Source organism: Podarcis bocagei (genome assembly GCF_964188305.1).
Source record: "Podarcis bocagei genome assembly, chromosome: 14".
NCBI classification, from domain to species: domain Eukaryota; kingdom Metazoa; phylum Chordata; class Lepidosauria; order Squamata; family Lacertidae; genus Podarcis; species Podarcis bocagei.
This window is the reverse complement of record NC_138139.1, coordinates 41817229-41836130: the sequence shown is the minus strand read 5'-3', so window position 1 is coordinate 41836130 and position 18902 is coordinate 41817229. Positions and strand designations below refer to the sequence as shown.

General features: G+C 44.3%; 1 protein-coding gene across 1 annotated transcript; it reads left to right on the top strand.

The window, feature by feature from the left end:
- Nucleotides 1–4171: 4171 nt before the first annotated feature.
- CLEC19A (C-type lectin domain containing 19A) lies at nt 4172–17046 on the top strand. The gene is made up of 5 exons (XM_081169775.1): nt 4172–5391; nt 10745–10910; nt 12365–12458; nt 15464–15596; nt 16705–17046. The coding sequence occupies exons 1-5, from the start codon at nt 5301–5303 to the stop codon at nt 16782–16784; spliced, it is 564 nt and encodes a 187-aa protein (XP_081025901.1). The 5' UTR covers nt 4172–5300; the 3' UTR covers nt 16785–17046.
- Nucleotides 17047–18902: the final 1856 nt, after the last annotated feature.

Genomic DNA, 18902 nt, shown 5'->3' with positions numbered 1-18902 from the left:
TGAAGTGGTGCTCTTTTTAAGCAACTCATTTCAAGAACGATGACCTGTGTTCTGGATGCCCGCACAACATCCCATTGAGGTAGATTCAGCAGTGAGTTTCTTGGGGCATTGTGGTTATTTGTGCTACAGAATTATAGAACCATAGAATTGTGGGGTTGGAAGGGATCCAAGGGTCATCTAGTCAAACCCCCTGACAGATGACCACATTTGTCTCTATGGCAACAGCACTTTTTCAAGAGGCAGGTGATGTGTACCTGGCTGAGCAGCTAAGGCTGTTACCTTGACAAGGAAACTGATATGGCAGGTTTCCTCTTACAGATTCAACCCACACAGATACAGGATCATTGCTTTGGAAGGGATCATCCAGGCTGACCCCTCCCCCCATTGCGTTTATTTATTTAAAATATTTCTAGGCCATCTTTTAGGGACAAACCCTCCTAAGGTAGATTACAAAAGATTTCAAGAATTTAAAAGAGAGAACTACAACCAGTGCTTTTTTTCTATGGGTACGCAGGGGTACGCATACTTCTAAACATTTTGTGCATCTTTACTGTATTTATTTTTCCTGATTTGAACTATAAAATGGTGATTTTCTTGAGTCAAAATGAGAGTACCCCTAAACATTTTTTTAGAAAAAAAGCACTGACTAAAACAAAAAGATCATCATGTTAACTAAAAAACATTTGCAGATCAGCAGTACTGTATCAGAAGTCTTCTTCTTCTTCTTCTTCTTCTTCTTCTTCTTCTTCTTCTCTGGCGATCACTCGTAGCCGAGTAAGATTGTCTTCCATAAACACGGTTTTAACAATGAGTCCATAAGTGACTGTGAAGGCCAATTTTGGATCCACATGTCCTTCCACAGTGGGGACATTGGTTTCCGGGCTGGAGTTTATCACAGTGTAAATTTGCCAAGCGTGGCTTCCTCTTAGCACGTTTCTCCCTTGCGTCCTGAGTTCGGGTGTCTTCAAAGCCCATGACACCTTTGGTAAAGGCTGTTCTCCAACTGGAGCGCTTGCAGGCCAGTGTTTCCCAGTTGTCAGTGTTTATACTGCATTTATTTAGATTTGCCTTGAGACAGTCTTTAAACCTCTTTTGTTGACCACCAGCATTACATTTTCCATTTTTAAGTTCGGAATAAAGTAGTTGCTTTGGAAGATGATCATCAGGCATCCGCACGACATGACCAGTCCAACAAAGTTGATGTTGAAGAATCATTCCTTCAACACTAGTGATCTTTGCTTCTTCAGTACACTGATATTAGTTCGCCTGTCTTTCCAAGTGATGTGTAAATTTTTTCGGAGAGACCGAAAGTTCTTTATGTTTAATGTTTTATTATATTTTTATATCTGTTGGAAGCCACCCAGAGTGGCTGGGGCAATGCAGTCAGATGGGTGGGGTATAAATAATAGAGTTGTTGTTGTTGTTGAATAGGACGTTCCTGTTGTCATCAGAGAAAATGCTGGAAGGTATGCAATGATCAGGGAAGAAGGGAATTGCAATCCCAGCACCACCAAGAGGCCACGATATTGACAATCCCTACACTGAGGGTGGGGCACATTAGGACTGGGTGTGTGTGTGTGTGTGGAAATTCTGCCTTCTGGGCCTCTCTGTTTGGTTCTTGGAAGTCTTGACAGGCCACACTGCTCCCTAGCCCTGCTATCCACTCCAAGTTTTTTTTGCCTAGCTGGAATGTGCCTTTGAATGCGCCTGCTTGCCTGAGTAGATATGCATGAATTTGAAGAAACGAACCTGCTGCTCAAAGGTAATTTTATTGTTTATTTATTTCCAGTATTTTTAGCCTGCTCTTCATTAAATATTTGCAATCCAAGAACGGGGAACAAAGCGACACAATAGCACACTGTCCAAGTTTCCTGATTTTCCAGGGACAGTGCTGGAATTATGGAAGCCGTTCTGATCTTGGAATGCCCCTATTTTCCCTGCCGCTGATTGAAGCTGTTGAGTGACCGCACATGTGCGGTGAGGCAATCTTGTAGTTAACTGCCCCTGGTTAAGGTTGTTTTTTTTTAAAAAAAAGTTCAAGGGCCTCAAGGTACGAGGCAGTCTTGCTCCTGTACTTGTTGCAGAGTCAAAGAGCCTTGACTCACCTGTCAGTCTCAGTCACCCCTGTAATCCCCTTTTAATAACCACTGGCCCCCTGTGCATCACACACGTCTTCTAAGGATGTTGTTATAAAGATGGGCTGTTTGGGGACAAAGCTTGATACAGAGAGACTGTGTTCCTTCACCCAAACTGGAACTGTGAGAGTATAGGAGGTGGTGTAGGGATGGGAGCACATTCACGTTTTTTTCTGGCCGCTGCTTGGCAGTCCTCGCGTAGCATCTGCGCACCCATGCAGTGGGGAGAACATTTCTGCCTTTAAAGGTCTGTGGCATTGCATGAGCTTGTTCTTCTCCTTTTCATTCCAGTTGGAAGCCTGAGGATTACTGGCCTGGGGGAGCTGTAAATTCCTTCTTGTCCTTGGCAATAGACTCACGCTGGGATCCATCAACCATAGAAAAATCCACAGCGCCTCCCAGCCAAAACAATCTTAATCCAAAGTCTTTTGTTTCATGTTCATCTGTGGCCTTGTTCTTAATGAGATGGCCGACCTATGTCTGAGCTGCAATGCTTCAGGTGGCAGGTGTGGGATAGAAGACTCCTGCTTACAAAATGAATAAATCCCTGCACAGAGAAAGCTAGTGTATCAAGGAGAAGGGCCCTAACCTGACTCTCTTCTTGACAGTCTAGCTTTCTATATTAGGGGAGCAGTAGCAGGGGTAATCAACTGATCACTCACTTCCCAAATATAAAAGACCAGCATGTCAAGGAGAAGGGTCCTGGCCTGGCCTACTTCCTGATGTGTTTGTTTTCTATATTCAGTGTATAAATAAATATAATAAATCCATGCATTCATGCATGTATATATAAAACTAGCATGTCAGGGACAAGTGCTCTAACTTAGCTTTCTCCCTGATGTGCTAATTTTCTACATTCAGGGCGTTTTAGTATTTGTGTGTGTGTTTTTTAAAAAGTGGTTTATATAAAATGTTTTAAAATATTTAAAAATAGCAATAAAACAAACCTTAAAAACAGTAGACAATAAAGTTGCACAGTACTTCAGTTTTGTTCAGTGTTTGTATCTATATTGGAATAAAGAGCTTGTAACCCACTCCAGGACCTTACATTATAGTTTTAAATATAGATAAAATCAACAACTTTAATAAACCATAGAACTTTAGAGTTTGGAGCAACTCAGATGTCATCTCATCCAACCCCCTGCAATGCCAGAATCACTGCTAAAGAAACCCTGACAGATGGCCAAATAAAATAATGATACCAAAAATATATGTATGGATAGGCTCAGCCTCCCCTGAAAATGGTGTAGCTGACATCGAAAATATCACAGCAGAGGCATTTTCAGAGGAGGCTGTGTAATATCAGAGAATACATGCTGCCACACCTAAAATATTGATTTCTCACAAGCGTGGAAAACACACATTATGTGGCACTTGTATAAATGCCAGTTCTGCAGATTGAGTGGGCACATATGGACTGGCAGTTGGGGAGTGGGGTGGGGTCACATGAGTTGCCACTAGACACAGCCACAGTTCGAAGTTTCAGCAGGAAAAACGTTCTTATGTATGTTAAGCTCCACAACAACCCTGTGAGGCAGGTTAGGCTGAGAGGCAGTGACTGACCTCCAAGGTCACCTACCAAGTTTCATGGCTGAGTGAGGATTTGAACCCTGGTCTCCCAGGTCCTAGTCCAATACTAACCACTAACACCGCACTGGCTCTTGGGTAGTAGGAAGAGAAGAAGAAGAAGAGTTTGGATTTGACATCCCGCTTTATCACTACCCGAAGGAGTCTCAAAGCGGCTAACATCTCCTTTCCCTTCCTCCCTCACAACAAACACTCTGTGAAGTGAGTGGGGCTGAGAGACTTCAGAGAAGTGTGACTAGCCCAAGGTCACCCAGCAGCTGCATGTGGAGGAGCGGAGACGCGAACCCGGTTCCCCAGATTACGAGACTACCGCTCTTAACCACTACACCACACTGGCTGCCATTTTGTTTCCTCCCCAATGTCTCCGTATTGTCCCACAACAGAGAGAGAGAGAGAGAGAGAGAGAGAGAGAGAGAGAGAGAGAGAGAGAGAGAGAGAGAGTTCAGAAGGGGGAAGAGGAATGGCAGCCCCCACCCAATATAGTGGAGAATATTCAAAAACACTGTGCAGAGCAATCCCCCCTCCACACACATATGCCTTGGGGGCTGAGAAAAGGAAAAAGAAATCTCATAAATTTCCTCAGGAAAAAAACCACCTTTGAAGAAATGCCATATCTCAGAGTGTGCATCAACATGGGAGAAGTGTAGACAGGATTCATCCCTAACTACCACCTGACACATTAAATTGAGTGCATTGGGTGATTTGTAGGAACACTCCTTACTGGTCTTTTTAAAAATTGTGGTATATTGCCACATATCTTTCACAGTGCTGTGTTCCTTCATAGACCTAGCAGCTCTGAGACTTGGACCTGCCCTCCGCCTTTGACAGTCCTGGCAAGTATTTTTTTAAAAGCACCAAGATGGAAAGCTTTTAAAAGAAAGCTTGAAGTGGCTTTATGTTCTAAAATCCAGCACCATTGCTTTTTGGAACTCCAAATCACCTTTGGGATTTACTTCTAAGTCACCTAGCAATCATCTTAAGGGGTTGTTAGGTCATTTCTACTGCTGGGTGACGAGGGCAAGTTATTCCATTTTAGCCTTAACTTGGTTTTGTCTGGGACCCTCTGGGTTGTTGTGTGGCAGTGTGTTAAGGAAGGGGTTCAAGCACATAGCAGAATCCGCACCTTTGAGGTGCTCTGTTGCGCTTGCGCAGCAGAAATAATCGGACTTCTCGTGGATGACTAATGGGAAGATGCATAAGGACCTTACAAGCAAATGGAGGGTGATTTGATGCAGGCTCATTGTCACAGAACTACCCAGAGACGGATGTGAAATAAAGACTACTTATAGTCCAAACGCCACGCAAGCTTTGCATGAGCAGATCATGATGGATGCTCAATAATCAGGTCATCTGGAGGAGTGAGAAAGAGTGGCCAGTGGTGTGGGAGGTTAGGCCGTGAGGCGTTCGGCCAGCATCCTGTGCAAATCTTGTTGAAAGTTTGCCCTTACAAGGGAGGGAGTTGTCTACAAAGCCTCTTTGCAGCTGCTCCAGTGACTTCAGTAGCACTACAAAGGGAGGAAAAACACGGAGCAGCCACTTCTTTGCAGCTCGGAAGAGGAGACTTGCTCTCAACCAGCTATGAGATCGAGGTGGAATTTCTGCACTACTTTCTCTGGGCTGCTGCTCGCCATCCAGGCTTTCCCACACACCAATATTAAAATCAGCCAAGGTGAGTACCCATCTCCGACGATAAAATACTCAAAACTGCGACACCTGAAGCCAAGGTAATTTTGCTTGGGGTTTTAATCAGGTTGAGGTTTAATCTTGGGTCCTAAATATCACTTCTTGGTTTTTGTCTCCCTCCCCCTTTGAGAAAATCCTCTAAATAGAGCTATAGATAGATAGATTCCATTTATATCACAAATTGCATAAACTTTAGAAAATAAAAGATATGCAGAAGGGTAGAATGTTCAGTGACTCCTATGAATTTGCATACATCCAGTCAAAATTTCCTGTGTAGCACAGCAGCTATTGACCCAAACTAACATAAGTGTATCAGAACACTGTAAGCCCACTATATACGTTTGGTAGCAGCCCGTATCTCCTATATTGATCACTGAAATTAATCCGTCTTCACTTAAAGTTGTTTTCTCTTAGGTTTTGCTCTCTGAAACTAATAAAGTGAGTTAGTTTGCTGTTGAAACATGGTCCCATATTCTCTCATGCCATTCTTTGATAGATGATCTTTGTTTTTTGTAATTAAGTCAGAAAAGTTGGGATTTATGGGTGGCTTATCAGGAATCAAAAGGCTTTGATGAAAAGGCAACATGGAAAGTTATCGATGAAATTGACAGTTTGCTCCAACTTTATCGTTGAATCCAGTTCTGGTGGCAGCCTGTGTTCAGTAGGAGTAGGGAATAAAATTCATTCAGTTTAAAAGCAAACCTGTGTACTTTTCAAAACAGTATGTAAATTGAAACTCAGCTAGCTTTTGAAATTCATACTTCTCTGAATTTTGCAATGCAGTTCTCCAGTCAAGTAATGTGTCAAAAAATACATATACCAGGTTAAAGTGTGCATGAAAGTGTGTGTGTGTGTGTGTGTGTATGCATAATTAATATACCTTAAGAGGCATTCTATTAGAGGAAATCACTTTACAAAATAATATTGGTCATAAATGCATACAAAAATGTGTATATTGGGAGAAATTCACACAAAAATGCTGATCGATTTTCATGAGAATTTTTTTAAATGAAAAACAAACAAACTGATGTAGACGTGTAAAGAACTGAAATGAAGATTGGAAACATGACAAACAGCAATAAATAGAAATTGACAGATTCATTCATCCCTAATGTTCAGATAGCATCTCAGCCGTCATTATGGCTCAGCTAAACTGTTTGAGAGTCTGTGGTATACTTATTCACTGTCATTTCATTTCCAGACCACTATTTGTACAAATTATGTGGATTTATTTGATTGCATAATTAAGTTGTTGTGGAACTTCTGTGTTATTGAAATGCCAAGAAATGAGATGATAAAATGATTTATGGGCATTAGGGATTATAGTGTACTTGGTTTTTTTTTTTATTTAACTTACTCAAATTAATGGGTTGGATTCAGGCTAAAATAGTTGATCTTAATAATAATAATAATAATAATAATAATAATTTTTTATTTATACCCCGCCCTCCCCAGCCAAGGCCGGGCTCAGAGCGGCTTACAAGCAATAATAAAAACAAGATGAGTGATTACAACTTAAAAACAAAAATAAAATACAACATTAAAATAATGGAACATTAAAATATTAAAATGGAGCCTCATTGCAGGAGAAGGAAAAGAAAAAAGAAAAAGGGGGAGGAGGGAATCAAATTGGCTCCAATCCAAAGGCCAGGCGGAACAACTCTGTCTTACAGGCCCTGCGGAAAGAGATCAGATCCTGCAGGGCCCTGGTCTCATGAGACAGAGCGTTCCACCAAGTTGGGGCCAGTGCTGAAAAGGCCCTGGCTCTGGTTGAAGCCAATCTAACTTCCTTAGGGCCTGGGACCACTAGGGTGTTGTTATTTATGGACCTTGAGGCTCTCCGTGGGGCATACCAGGCGAGGCGGTCCCGTAGGTACGAGGGTCCTAGGCCGTGAAGGGCTTTAAAGGTCAAAAGCAGCACCTTAAATCTGACCCTGTACTCCACCGGGAGCCAGTGCAGCTTGAAAAGCACTGGATGAATATGCTCCCATGGCAGAGACGCTGTGAGGAGCCTCGCTGCAGCATTCTGTACCCGCTGGAGTTTCTGGGACAGCTTCAAGGGCAGCCCCGCGTAGAGCGAGTTACAGTAGTCAAGCCTGGAGATGACTGTCGCATGGATCACTGTGGCCAGGTCGGGGCGGGAAAGGTAAACCCAACTAAACACAACTAACTTATTATGGATTCAACTGCTGGGGTGTAAGGTAGAAAAAGGTGAGGAATTTCTGAGCTCCACTGCAGTATAACCAACCTTACTTTGGATGGAATTAGGGATGGAAGGATCTGCTCATTTTGGCTTTCAGTTTCTCGTTTTTCCTATTCTAACATTTGCAGAAATTTGCAATTAAAAAAAACACCTCCTGAAAATTAATCAGGATTTTATTTCAAATTTCTCCTAATAAACATTTTTCAATCAATTTCTCAATTTTTGCATTTTTGTAAACATTGTTCAATTGGCGATCTGCATTGCAAAACTGGGATAAGGGCAAATTTCAAAGGATAGCTGTGTTTCTGTTCTCATGAAATTTTGGAAGTTGTAGATTGAATAGATCTGGCTTCAAATGAGGCCAGAATCGAATTTCTCCCCTATCTCTTGATGCCATGTGACCAAAGATGGAAGGAATTAATTTCACTTTCTTTTGGTGTGTGCGCAGTTCAGCCACTGAAGTTGGTGGAACATATTCTAGAGAAAGTGAGTACATCTGAGCTTCACTGAAATACCATATGATCTCATCCTATGCGGGGGTTTGGTTCTAAGGGTCCTGCGTATACATAAAAATAGCATATACCCAAACTCTTGGAGGCGTCCCACAGCTACCAGGAAGAAAGACACACACACACACACACAAACACAATCCCCATACTCCCAGATCCCACATGCCCAGCACATAAATAAACAAATAATAGATATCATTGCTACTTCTTCATTTCCATCAATACCTATTTGCCCTGTTTTTTCATGTGACATGTAAGTGACTACCCTAACCTATCAAATTTTGCAGACCTTTTAACTTGCATCAGGGACGCTGGTTCCTAGTGGCCGAACCCTTTAAAGGTAAAGGTACCCATGCCCGTACGGGCCAGTCGTGTCCGACTCTAGGGTTGTGCGCCCATCTCACTTAAGAGGCCGGGGGCCAGCGCTGGCCGGAGACACTTCCGGGTCATGTGGCCAGCGTGACAAAGCTGCATCTGGCGAGCCAGCGCAGCACACCGAAACGCTGTTTACCTTCCCGCCAGTAAGCGGTCCCTATTTATCTACTTGCACCCGGGGGTGCTTTCGAACTGCTAGGTTGGCAGGCGCTGGGACCGAGCAACGGGAGCGCACCCTGCCGCAGGGATTCGAACCGCCGACCTTTCGATCGGCAAGTCCTAGGCACTGAGGCTTTTACCCACAGCGCCACCCGCGTCCCCTGCTAAACCCTTTAGGCCCCCTATATTTTGGGGGTAGGGGCTGCCCCCTTATGTCCCAAAAGCACGGAGCTGAGCACCCTTCCTCCTCCTGCCGCAGAGTGGAAGGAAAGTTGAAGCAGCCTCCTGCCAGAGGCAGCACCAAGAAGAGGTGGAGGAGGAGCTGCTGGCCATTGAGCCATGTGGCCGCCATGTTTGTCTCCACCCCTGGCTCCTCCGGACTTCCTGACATCACACACATGACGTTGGGACATCGCAAGGTCACACGCGTGGCGTCGGCCCCCCTCCCCAATCACCCTTGCAAGCTGGTGCCTCTGACTAGCATATTATATTATTTTCTCCTTTTAAAAGTACAGCTAGCAAATAAATCCTGAGGCGAATATGACATCCTTGATTTAACTCAGCGCTGGGAGTTGAAAGCTTACTGGCCGCTCGTCCAAAGACTGGGCCAATGTGGCCACTGGCAACTGAACAGGAAAGGTGCTAATTAGGGGGTTGACCTGCTTCGCCTTCTCTCCTCTTGCACATTTAACCTTAAAATTCTTCCAGGCACCTCTGGTGCACTGGAGCTAATCAAATTAATGTTACCTACTGGGGCAAGTGGGACAGAATTTCAACAAGCTGAATGGTTCAGACAGCTTCATTTTCCATCAGACGATGGGTCGTTTTCTGAAGAGGAATTTGGAGGGGGGAAACCAGCTTGAAAGCTTTGACTGGGGCCTAACTCATCCTTCCAGTAAGGTGTGCAGAACCTTTGGCTGAACTACAACTCCCATCATCCCTGGCCATTGGCTGTGCTTGCTGAGCTGATGGGAGTTGTAGTTTGGCCAGATCTGGAGGACCAAAAGTTTTCCCCAACCTGCCCTTGATATTTAACACTGAGAATGAACCTTCTGTCTCATGTCTTCGTCACACTCCAGAAACATACCCTCCCTGCTTTTAGTGGTGTGATTGATTGATTGATTGATTGATTGATTGACTGACTGAAATATTTATAGACCACACTTTCATTTTTTTAAAAAAGACACAGTCAGGCAGTATACAAACTCACCAAAAGATAAATAACAAACATCAATAAACAGCGGGCAATAAAAAGAAATTCACATTGGAAAGACCTGTCTGAATAGCACAGCTTTTGGGAGATGACTGAAAGAAGGCAGGGATGATATGTGCTGAATCTGTAGTGGCAGGGAGTTCCACAGGGCAGATCCTGCCACACTAAAAACTTGGTCTTTAGTTAAAGGCTGACCGAACTCTAAATTATCAAGGTAGAACATAAGGAATCAAGAGCTCCTTAGGTGCTTTGGATCCCCATTTATAAAACCATAGAATTGGAAGGGAACATAAGAGTCATCTAGTCCAAGCCCCTGCAATGCAGGAATCTTTTGCCCAACATGGGACTTGAACCCACAACCCTGAGATTTAAGAGTCTCATGCTCTACCAACTGAGCTACCAAGGTGGGTTAGATCTTTGTGAATTAGCGCAAGAACCAGGAGCCTAGCTTGGTAGCAAACTGGCAATGAGTCAGGGACATTGGGATGGGTGGGGGACACAGTTCTGGTCCTTCTTTCCCACGTTAAGAGCCGTGACGTCGCCTGCTGAAGTGGTATTTGCTAGAGGGGATAGGAGGACAAGGCTGTTTATCCAGCGTGGTGGGTTTTATCTAATCTCCTCTTTTGTGGGCTTCTTTCCACATGCCTCTCCTGAGCTCTTCCCCCTCCCAGCTCTGCATTGCCCGCAGCCAATGCTGTGTCAAGTTGCATGGAAATGACAGCTGTTGCTCGTCTCTTTTGACAACCGTTGTTGAGACAGAGGTGGCTTTCCTGACCCTTGTAATCTTCTGGGCTCCTAGGATTGATAGCAAGTGAATCTGACAAGTGGAAGTGTGTTGAGATATGGGCCTCTCTAACCTATTTCCTTCCTCTCTCCCTAGCTTTGCCAGAGCCAATTCTCTCTTATTCTTGCCCTCTCTTTTGGACGGAATATGAAGGCTTTTGCTATAGATACTTTCCAATCAATAAAACATGGGCGGAGGCTGACTTGTATTGCGCAGAGTTCTCCATCGGCCTAAAATCAGCCAAATTAGCTTCCATTCACAGGTAAGAATCATGCAATAACGTTGCCCCATTTGCCCTAATGCATCACCCTTCACTGGTGCCTTGTTGCTATGGAACACATATCCTGCTATGGAGGATGGAGACAAAAATGGTGAGCGGTTTAGGGACCAAGTCCTGTGAGGGAAAGGTTGAAGGAGTTGGAGATGGTTCGTTTGGAAAAGAAACAATTGAAAGGTCAGACTGTACTATCCTCAGATATCCAGAGGACTGTTGTATAGGCAAAACAAATTTGTTTTCCTGTTGCTCCAGTAGCTTCAAATGACAAGGGGAAGGATTTAGATTAAGCTTAGGAAGTACTTCCTGATGGTATGAGCTGTTTGACAGTGGGACAGGCTGCATTGGAAGTTGGTGGATTTTTAGAGGTTTTTAAGCATAGAATGGGGACACGGGTGGTGCCGTGGTCTAAACCACTGAGCCTAGGGCTTGCTGATCAGTAGGTCGGCGGTTCGAATCCCTGTGATGGGGTGAGCTCCCATTGCTCAGTCCCTGCTCCTGCCAACCTAGCAGTTCGGAAGCACGTCAAAGTGCAAGTAGATAAATAGGTACCACTCCGGCAGGAAGGTAAACGGCATTTCTGTGCGCTGCTCTGGTTCACCAGAAGCGGCTTAGTCATGCTGGCCACATGACCCAGAAGCTGTATGCCGGCTCCCTCGGCCGTAAAGTGAGATGGGCGCTGCAACCCTAGAGCCGTTCGCAACTGGACCTAATGGTCAGGGGTCCCTTTACCTTTACCTTTAAGCATAGAATGTAGTGTTGACTTCCTGCATCAACTGAGGGTGGGACTACATGAACCTTGAGGTCCCCCTCCTAACAATATGATTCATTGATTACCTGGCAGCAATACCACTATTTACCCTGGTTAGCCCAAGTCCGTCATGGTTTTTGCGATGCTGTTCTTCAACCAACCTGTGTTTACAGAAATGCACATATCAAGTCAACATGTGCTTAAGATGAATATCTTAGTGAAAATAACCTACAAAGGTGCATTGTATTAGGAAAAAAGTCTTGCAGAAGTGGCATACATGAGTCAAAACAGTGCATAATAAGTTGTTTATTAGGAGATATTTGCACTAAAATGCTGAAGACTTTCTGAGGAATTTGAAATTGCACATTGCTGCAAAAGGCAGAGCACTGAAATTTGAGGTTAGAAAAATTAGAAGCGTAGAGAACTAAAAAGAAAGAGCTAGCACAGCATAGTGGTTAAAGCGTTGGACTAGGACCTGGGGAAGTAAGGGTTTGAATCTGCACTCAACCTTGGGGGCTAGTCACTGCCTCTCAGCCTAACCTACCTTGCAGGGTTCCTGTGGGGATGAAATGAGGAGAGGGAGAGCCATGTCTGCCACCTTGAGCTCCTTGCAAGAAAGGTGGCATGTAAATGCAATGAAATAAAGAAATAACAGATCTTTGCATTCCTAATTACATATGACTATTGGCAGCTGGGAAGAGAATGTATTCGTCTACGACCTGGTAAACAGCCGAGTGCCTGGAATACCGACGGATGTTTGGATGGGACTTAATGATCTAAGACAGGTAAGAACCTAACCGTACCAGATGCCGCACCTCTCATCAGGCACATAAGAAGAAGAAGAGACCTGCTGGGTGAGACTTTGGTGGCATCTAGCCTAGCAGAAGCGGAGCATTAAGGGAAATATTCCTGCTTTATATTGAGTCAGCCTGTTTATCCATCTAGGTCAGCATACTCTATGCCAGGGGTCAGCAACCTTTTTCAGCCGTGGGCCACCGTCCCTCAGACCATGTGGTGGGCCGGACTATATTTTTTTGGGGGAAATGAACAAATTCCTATGCCCCACAAATAACCCAGAGATGCATTTTAAATAAAAGCACACATTCAACTCATGTAAAAACACCAGGCAGGCCCCACAAATAACCCAGAGATGCATTTTAAATAAAAGCACACATTCAACTCATGTAAAAACACCAGGCAGGCCCCACAAATAACCCAGAGATGCATTTTAAATAAAAGCACACATTCAACTTATGTAAAAACATGCTGATTCCCAGACCATCCGTGGGCCGGATTTAGAAGGCAATTGGGCCGCATCCGGCCCACGGACCTTAGTTTGCCTACCCCTGATCTATGCTGACTTGGCAGTAGTTTTCCAGAGTTTCAGATGGGGGTTTTCTCCCAAACCTACCTGGAGATGCTGGGATCTTATGCATGGAGGGCAGATGCTGTTCCACAAAGTAACAGCTGGATAATTAAATAGCCCTGGGAGCTTCCTATATGCCTATATATTCCTGTGCTTCTGCCCTGAGGGAAGTCGGTTATTGACAGGAGTAAGCCAGCAGTAAATCACACAAAGTAAGTAGAGTTAACTCTATATTAGGATCTGCACAGGATGTCATGCCTAATGTGCACAGCAACTGTTAACCCTTTTGGTTTAGGATGTTCCAATAAGCAAGGAGGATGATTTGTACAAACTAATTAACCTGCCTCCTCGAAATACAAAATTCTTCCGCAATAGGTTTACCCTACACCCTACCTCATTGGCTCTATTCAAAGCAGTACAGTGGTGCCTCGCAAGACGAAATTAATCCGTTCCGCGAGTCTCTTCATCTTGCGGTTTTTTCGTCTTGCGAAGCACGGCTATTAGCAGCTTAGCGGCTATTAGCGGCTTAGCGGCTATTAACAGCTTAGCGGCTTTAAGAAAAAGGAAACAAACTCGCAAGAACTCGCAAGACGTTCCGTCTTGCGAAGCAAGCCCATAGGGAAATTCGTCTTGCGGAACAACTCAAAAACCGGAAAACTCTTTCGTCTTGCACGTTTTTCATCTTGCGAGGCATTCAGTCTTGCGAGGTACCACTGTATGTGCACTGAAAGGCAGCTATTCTACAAAATCTGCCCTTCTCAGAATTGCGTGCAGTGCAGCTCTCTAACTCGCTCCCAAAACTGCATGGTAGGAGATAGCTGGGCATAGAACTGCATATATTAGTGAGATTAATGTACAGGCAACTCCCCATTTATGTATGCACACATCGGCACAAAGCCCGGAGTGGTACAGAAAGGGGCAAAGGGGGCCTTAAAAGAGCAAGAAAATGGCAGAAAGTGTTTAGCAATTCCACAAGCCTTCGCAAGTGCAATCCCAGGAGCCCTTGCACTGAGTTGGAGTTTGAGCAAGGAGGGTTTGGAGGGAGAAATGGTGGGTGTTTGCAGACTTTTTCAATGGCGTTCCAAATATGCACAATTTCACTTAAACACACTGTGTCTCGGAATGTAAAATTGGGAGTTGTCTATATAAAATGCATTATTAAATTAAGGGGAATTGCTTGCAAAAATGTGAACCATATTGGCCTGAATATAAGCCTCACTTTTTACCCAAATTCTGACTGTGAAAAGTTAAAGTGCAGCTTATATGTGGTGTGCACCCAGGAGCTCCTGCCCCACACATAGTCCCCTGTCCTCTCCCCCAAGGCCGGGAAGGGAGAGAGCAAGGAAGGGAAATGCTGTTGGCAACACAGTGCCCCCCCCCCCGTTTGCAGCCAGGAGCAGCGAATAATGGAGCTGCTTATATTCAGGTATTTTTTCCTCTCCCCCCCTCCAATTTTAATGATGTGGCTTATATTTGGGTGCGGCTTATATTTGGGCCAATACGGTATATTAGGCGAATAGGTTGGTTAAACCCATTGGTTTTAATGCAAATTAAGTTAAAATCACAACCACGCCCCATTGATTTAATTGAATTTATCTTCAGCCAATTTAGCCTGGATCCAACCAACTGATTTCAGTACATTAAAAAGTACAAGAAGATGACTCATGCCCACACATCAGTTTGCCATCTCATTTCTGGGTTTTTGATAATACAGAAGCCCCATGATGGAAGTCCCACCTGTAATTGATGCAGATACTGAAATGACAGGCATTTATTCAGTCAACAAATATATGCCACACACACTGACAAAGTTGCCTTCTTGGGCAAGGCATTTGCTTTTCAGAACCAATTGTGTAGGTTTGTTGAGCAGCTGTAATGACAGCTGAAATGGTATCTCAAAACCAAGAAGAGGTGAATCTGCTCATTTTGATTTTTCTCAGTTTCTCCGTTTTCCAGCCTTAAATTCAGTTCTACACATTTCCACATCTGCTTGTTTTTTAAAAAAATCCTCATGAAAATTCACCAGCAATGAAATGTGGGTTTCTCCTAATACATACATTTGTATGTGATTTTGACCATTTTTTTTGCAAAGCATTTTCTCCTAATATAATGCAGTTTTTCACCAATACATGCACGTTTATGCACACTTTGCCACTGTACGTGTGTTTTTGTACCCACAACTTCGCTCGAGAACTGCATTGTCAAAATTCAGAGAAGTTTTGAAAAATGACCGCTCGTTGGCTTGTGTATTGCTTTGGAAAGCATGAGTTAGCTAGGTTCACTTTGAAATGTAAATTGAATGGCATTTCTTCTCCATCCGTAGAATGCGCCAAACGCTTCCATCTATGCTGGTTAACAGCAAAGATTGAATATGTGCCATTTCCTGTTTCCCTAGCACTAACTCCCTGGTGATGTATTTGGTAGGAAAGCAATTTTGAATGGACAGATGGCTCCTCATATGACTATAACTACTGGGATGGCAATCAACCAGACGACGGGATCCACTCTAAACCGGAAGATGAAGACTGTGTGCAGATCTGGTACAGATACAGCAGTGGTAGGTGGTACAGTAGATGTATCTCAGAGATGGCCTCTTCCCAGGAGCTGGGGATGCTCACGCAGGAGAAGAGGCAAGAGGCAATATGATTGCCACCTTCAGATATCTGAGTGGCTGTCACACAAATGATGGAGCAGAGTTGTTGTTTCCTGAGTGCCTCACAACTCAGGGACAGAGCACATGCTTATGAGATGCAGATGTTGTCACATTGCAGATGTGGTGGAAAAGAGCAGAGAGAGAGTCTACCCAGGCAGGGAGCAGGGGCGAATCTACTATGAAACTGATGAAACTTAAGCTTCTGGGCCTCTAATCCTGGAGGGCCCCCAGAAATGACTTTAGTCCACATTGCTTAAATTTGGTGGGTCTAGTAGACCCAATTCGAGTCGTACGACTCAAATGGGTTGATTTTTTTGCTGTGTATATTTCAACAATCCCAAAGTTTGCGAATCAGCAGCACAGATGTTGTAAATGTGGAACATTGTGGTAAGTTGGCTGTTCTGCTGTGGCTAAATTATCCTTCCCCCGCCCCCCTTATTAGCAGAGGTAAAGACCCTAGAGGAATAACAATGTGTTCACAAAAGTACTGAAGCAGATACAAAAGTGGTTATTCAGACCTCGTTGCTGGTTGTGATGGGCCCCCCATAACAGTTCAAGCTTCAGGGCCTCCCAAATATAGGTCCACCATTAGCAGCAAGGACCATATATAGCTATGTCCTCTTCCTGTCAGGGCACAAAGGGGAAGTGATCTCACAAAGTTTGACACGAAAGGAAAATGGGAGCGAGAGGGGAGAGGAAAGTGAGTGAATTTAGGCACCTGTTCTTAAAGTTAGAAAGTGATTACATTCAAGTCTTTTATTCTCCGTGACATGCTACTTTCCTGTCTGCAGGATTATTATTATTATTCATATTGGGTACAGTGGAACATTGCCTCTGAGTTTGAGCTAGCAGAAGCTTTGCCTCTTCAATATGCTGCCATTGCTTCCTTCCTTGGAAACTGGGGTGTAAAACTCCATCCAACACACTCCTTATTTTTCTCTCTCTCCCTCCCTCCCTCCCTCTCTCTCCTTCCCTCCCCTCCCCACCCACCCACCCAATTTCTTTTTCATAGCTTTAAGGTCTTGGAATGACAATAGCTGCAGCAGAGAATTTCCATTTGTGTGCAAGATCCCATCCCTGGCGGCTGATTAAGCGTTTGCCCAAAACAAAAGCAACAACTCAACTTCTGTCCAAACAACATGGAATGAAATGGATGTACAACCTTTTTCTAAGCCTGTCTCCCCATCCCACTGCCCCCCCCCCGATCTCGTGCCCTCCAGATGTTTTGAATCCCAAATCCCATTGGGGTTGGGAGCCGTAGTTCAAACCATCTGAAGAGTGCTAGATTAGTGGGAGGCTGTTCTAAGGCATAATTCTCTCACCTCTAATAAACATCTTTCTGTATCTGACTCAATGAAGGCTCCAGCTAGTCATCATGACCAAGTTTGTGTGTGTGTGTGTGTGTGTGTGTGTGTGTGTGTGTGTGTGTGTGTTTTCTGTACCTGGTTAATGCTCAGGGATGATGGGAGCTGGATTCAAGGAACATCTGGAGGGCCACGGCTGCCCCATATCTGGTGTACTCACTGGGGCCCAGCTGCATCCAGGTAATTTTTTGCAGGGGATACTTCTGCCACCGGTATGCAATGTGCAGCTGTCATCAGTGAACAGACTGCATCTTCCGATGCTGTTGTTTTTAGATTGTGAGATTGATTATAGCAGGTGTGGGGAACCTTTAGCCCTCTGGGTGTGGCCGAACTACAGTTCCCATCAGTCACAGCAAGCAAGACCAATGGTTGGGGGTGATGGGAGTTGTAGTTCAGCAACATTCCAAGGGCCAAAAGTTCCCCACACTTGGATTTTAGCAACTGGCAGTTTTTGCTTTCCAAACCAACTTCAGGATTAATTTAAAGTGAAGGGTTTGGGTTGTGGTTATTGTTTTTTTTATTTTAATTAAGGTTTGCTTTCTTGGTTTGTGGCCCCAGAGCTAGGCAATATGGTACCTTCCAGGTGTTGGTGGAATACAGTTCCCATCTCTTCTCTTATCTTTGGCCATGCTGTTTGGGTGTGCACCACTGTGCCTATTTCTGCTTGAACCTCTTATTTTCTTGGGTAGGGTTTGAACATTTAGATGATGCTGACTACAGCTCCCATCATCCCTGCCCGTTGCTCATGCTTTCCCAGGGCTGATGGGAGTTGTAGTTCGGGAACACCTGGAGGACCAGAGGTTCCCCACATCTTTTTGAATCCCTGGATCTTGCTGAGAAGCACACCACAATCAGATTGTCTCGAGCGACTTTTTCATATTGGGGCCAATGAACAAGTCAGTTTTGAGCCATGGTGGCAGGGTAGGTGGGTGGGTGAGTGGGAGGGAAATAGAGTAAAAAAGCAAGAGTCCCCATCTCAGTCAGCCCATGTTAAATAGGAAACAGTTCTGTTTTTTATGTCTGTGTCGAGATGTTAGACGGAGTGGATGGCAATTAGCACTGGCATGATTATTTCGAGATGAATCAGCGGGCCAAATGGAAAATTGATCAACATCCATATGGTTAGATCAGCCTTCCCTTGTGTAGAAGCGCCGTGTTGTTTCATAGCAGTTTGTTGCACTGCTAATGTCAAGAGCTTACTGCCCCTCTCGACTCTTGCTGCTGACTCATACTCAGGTGCAGCTGAATGCAGACGCTGAATGGGCTTTCTGGGCTGAAGCCCAGTGGTGACATGATGTGTAACCAGGGCTGGGAAATGAAGGAATAGCATGTCCTGTTAGGTAGTAGGAGCAACACTTTTATTTGTTTAGCTAAAAGCCAAAACGGGGGGAAATGGAACCCAACCTCCCCTGTTTAGAGTGTGAATGTTCCACAGGAGCACCCTTATTATGTGATTGCTGCTTCTTTCTCATAATTAAAAGGATCCTTCTTGTCTTTCTGCTTTTCTGAAATGTAAAAAAAAGATCAATCTGGTTTATCAGTTACTTAAGACCTTAACCAAACAAGACAATCAACATTAAATGAATGAACTGAAACTTAACCTGTTTTCTGCTGATTTGTCTCTCCAGCTTTTTACTGTTCTGTCGCCTTGCAGAATAACAAAATGTAGTGGTCTACCTTGGGATGCTGTTAGGTGCCGTTGTCCTTTGAGGTGCCTTTGAGTTCACCAAGGCATATGTTTATTGCTTGAAAGACGCTGTGATTCCTGCATTGCAAGGGGTTGGACTAGATGGCCCTTGGGTGTCCCTGCCAACTCTACAATGCTATGATTCGATGCAATCCTAAT

Coding starts and splice junctions, on each gene's coding strand:
- CLEC19A (XM_081169775.1), top strand. CDS start 5,301: ATGAGATCGAGGTGGAATTTCTGCACTACTTTCTCTGGGCTGCTGCTC. Junction 5,392..10,744: donor CAATATTAAAATCAGCCAAG/GTGAGTACCCAT, acceptor CTCTCTCCCTAG/CTTTGCCAGAGCCAATTCTC. Junction 10,911..12,364: donor AAATTAGCTTCCATTCACAG/GTAAGAATCATG, acceptor GACTATTGGCAG/CTGGGAAGAGAATGTATTCG.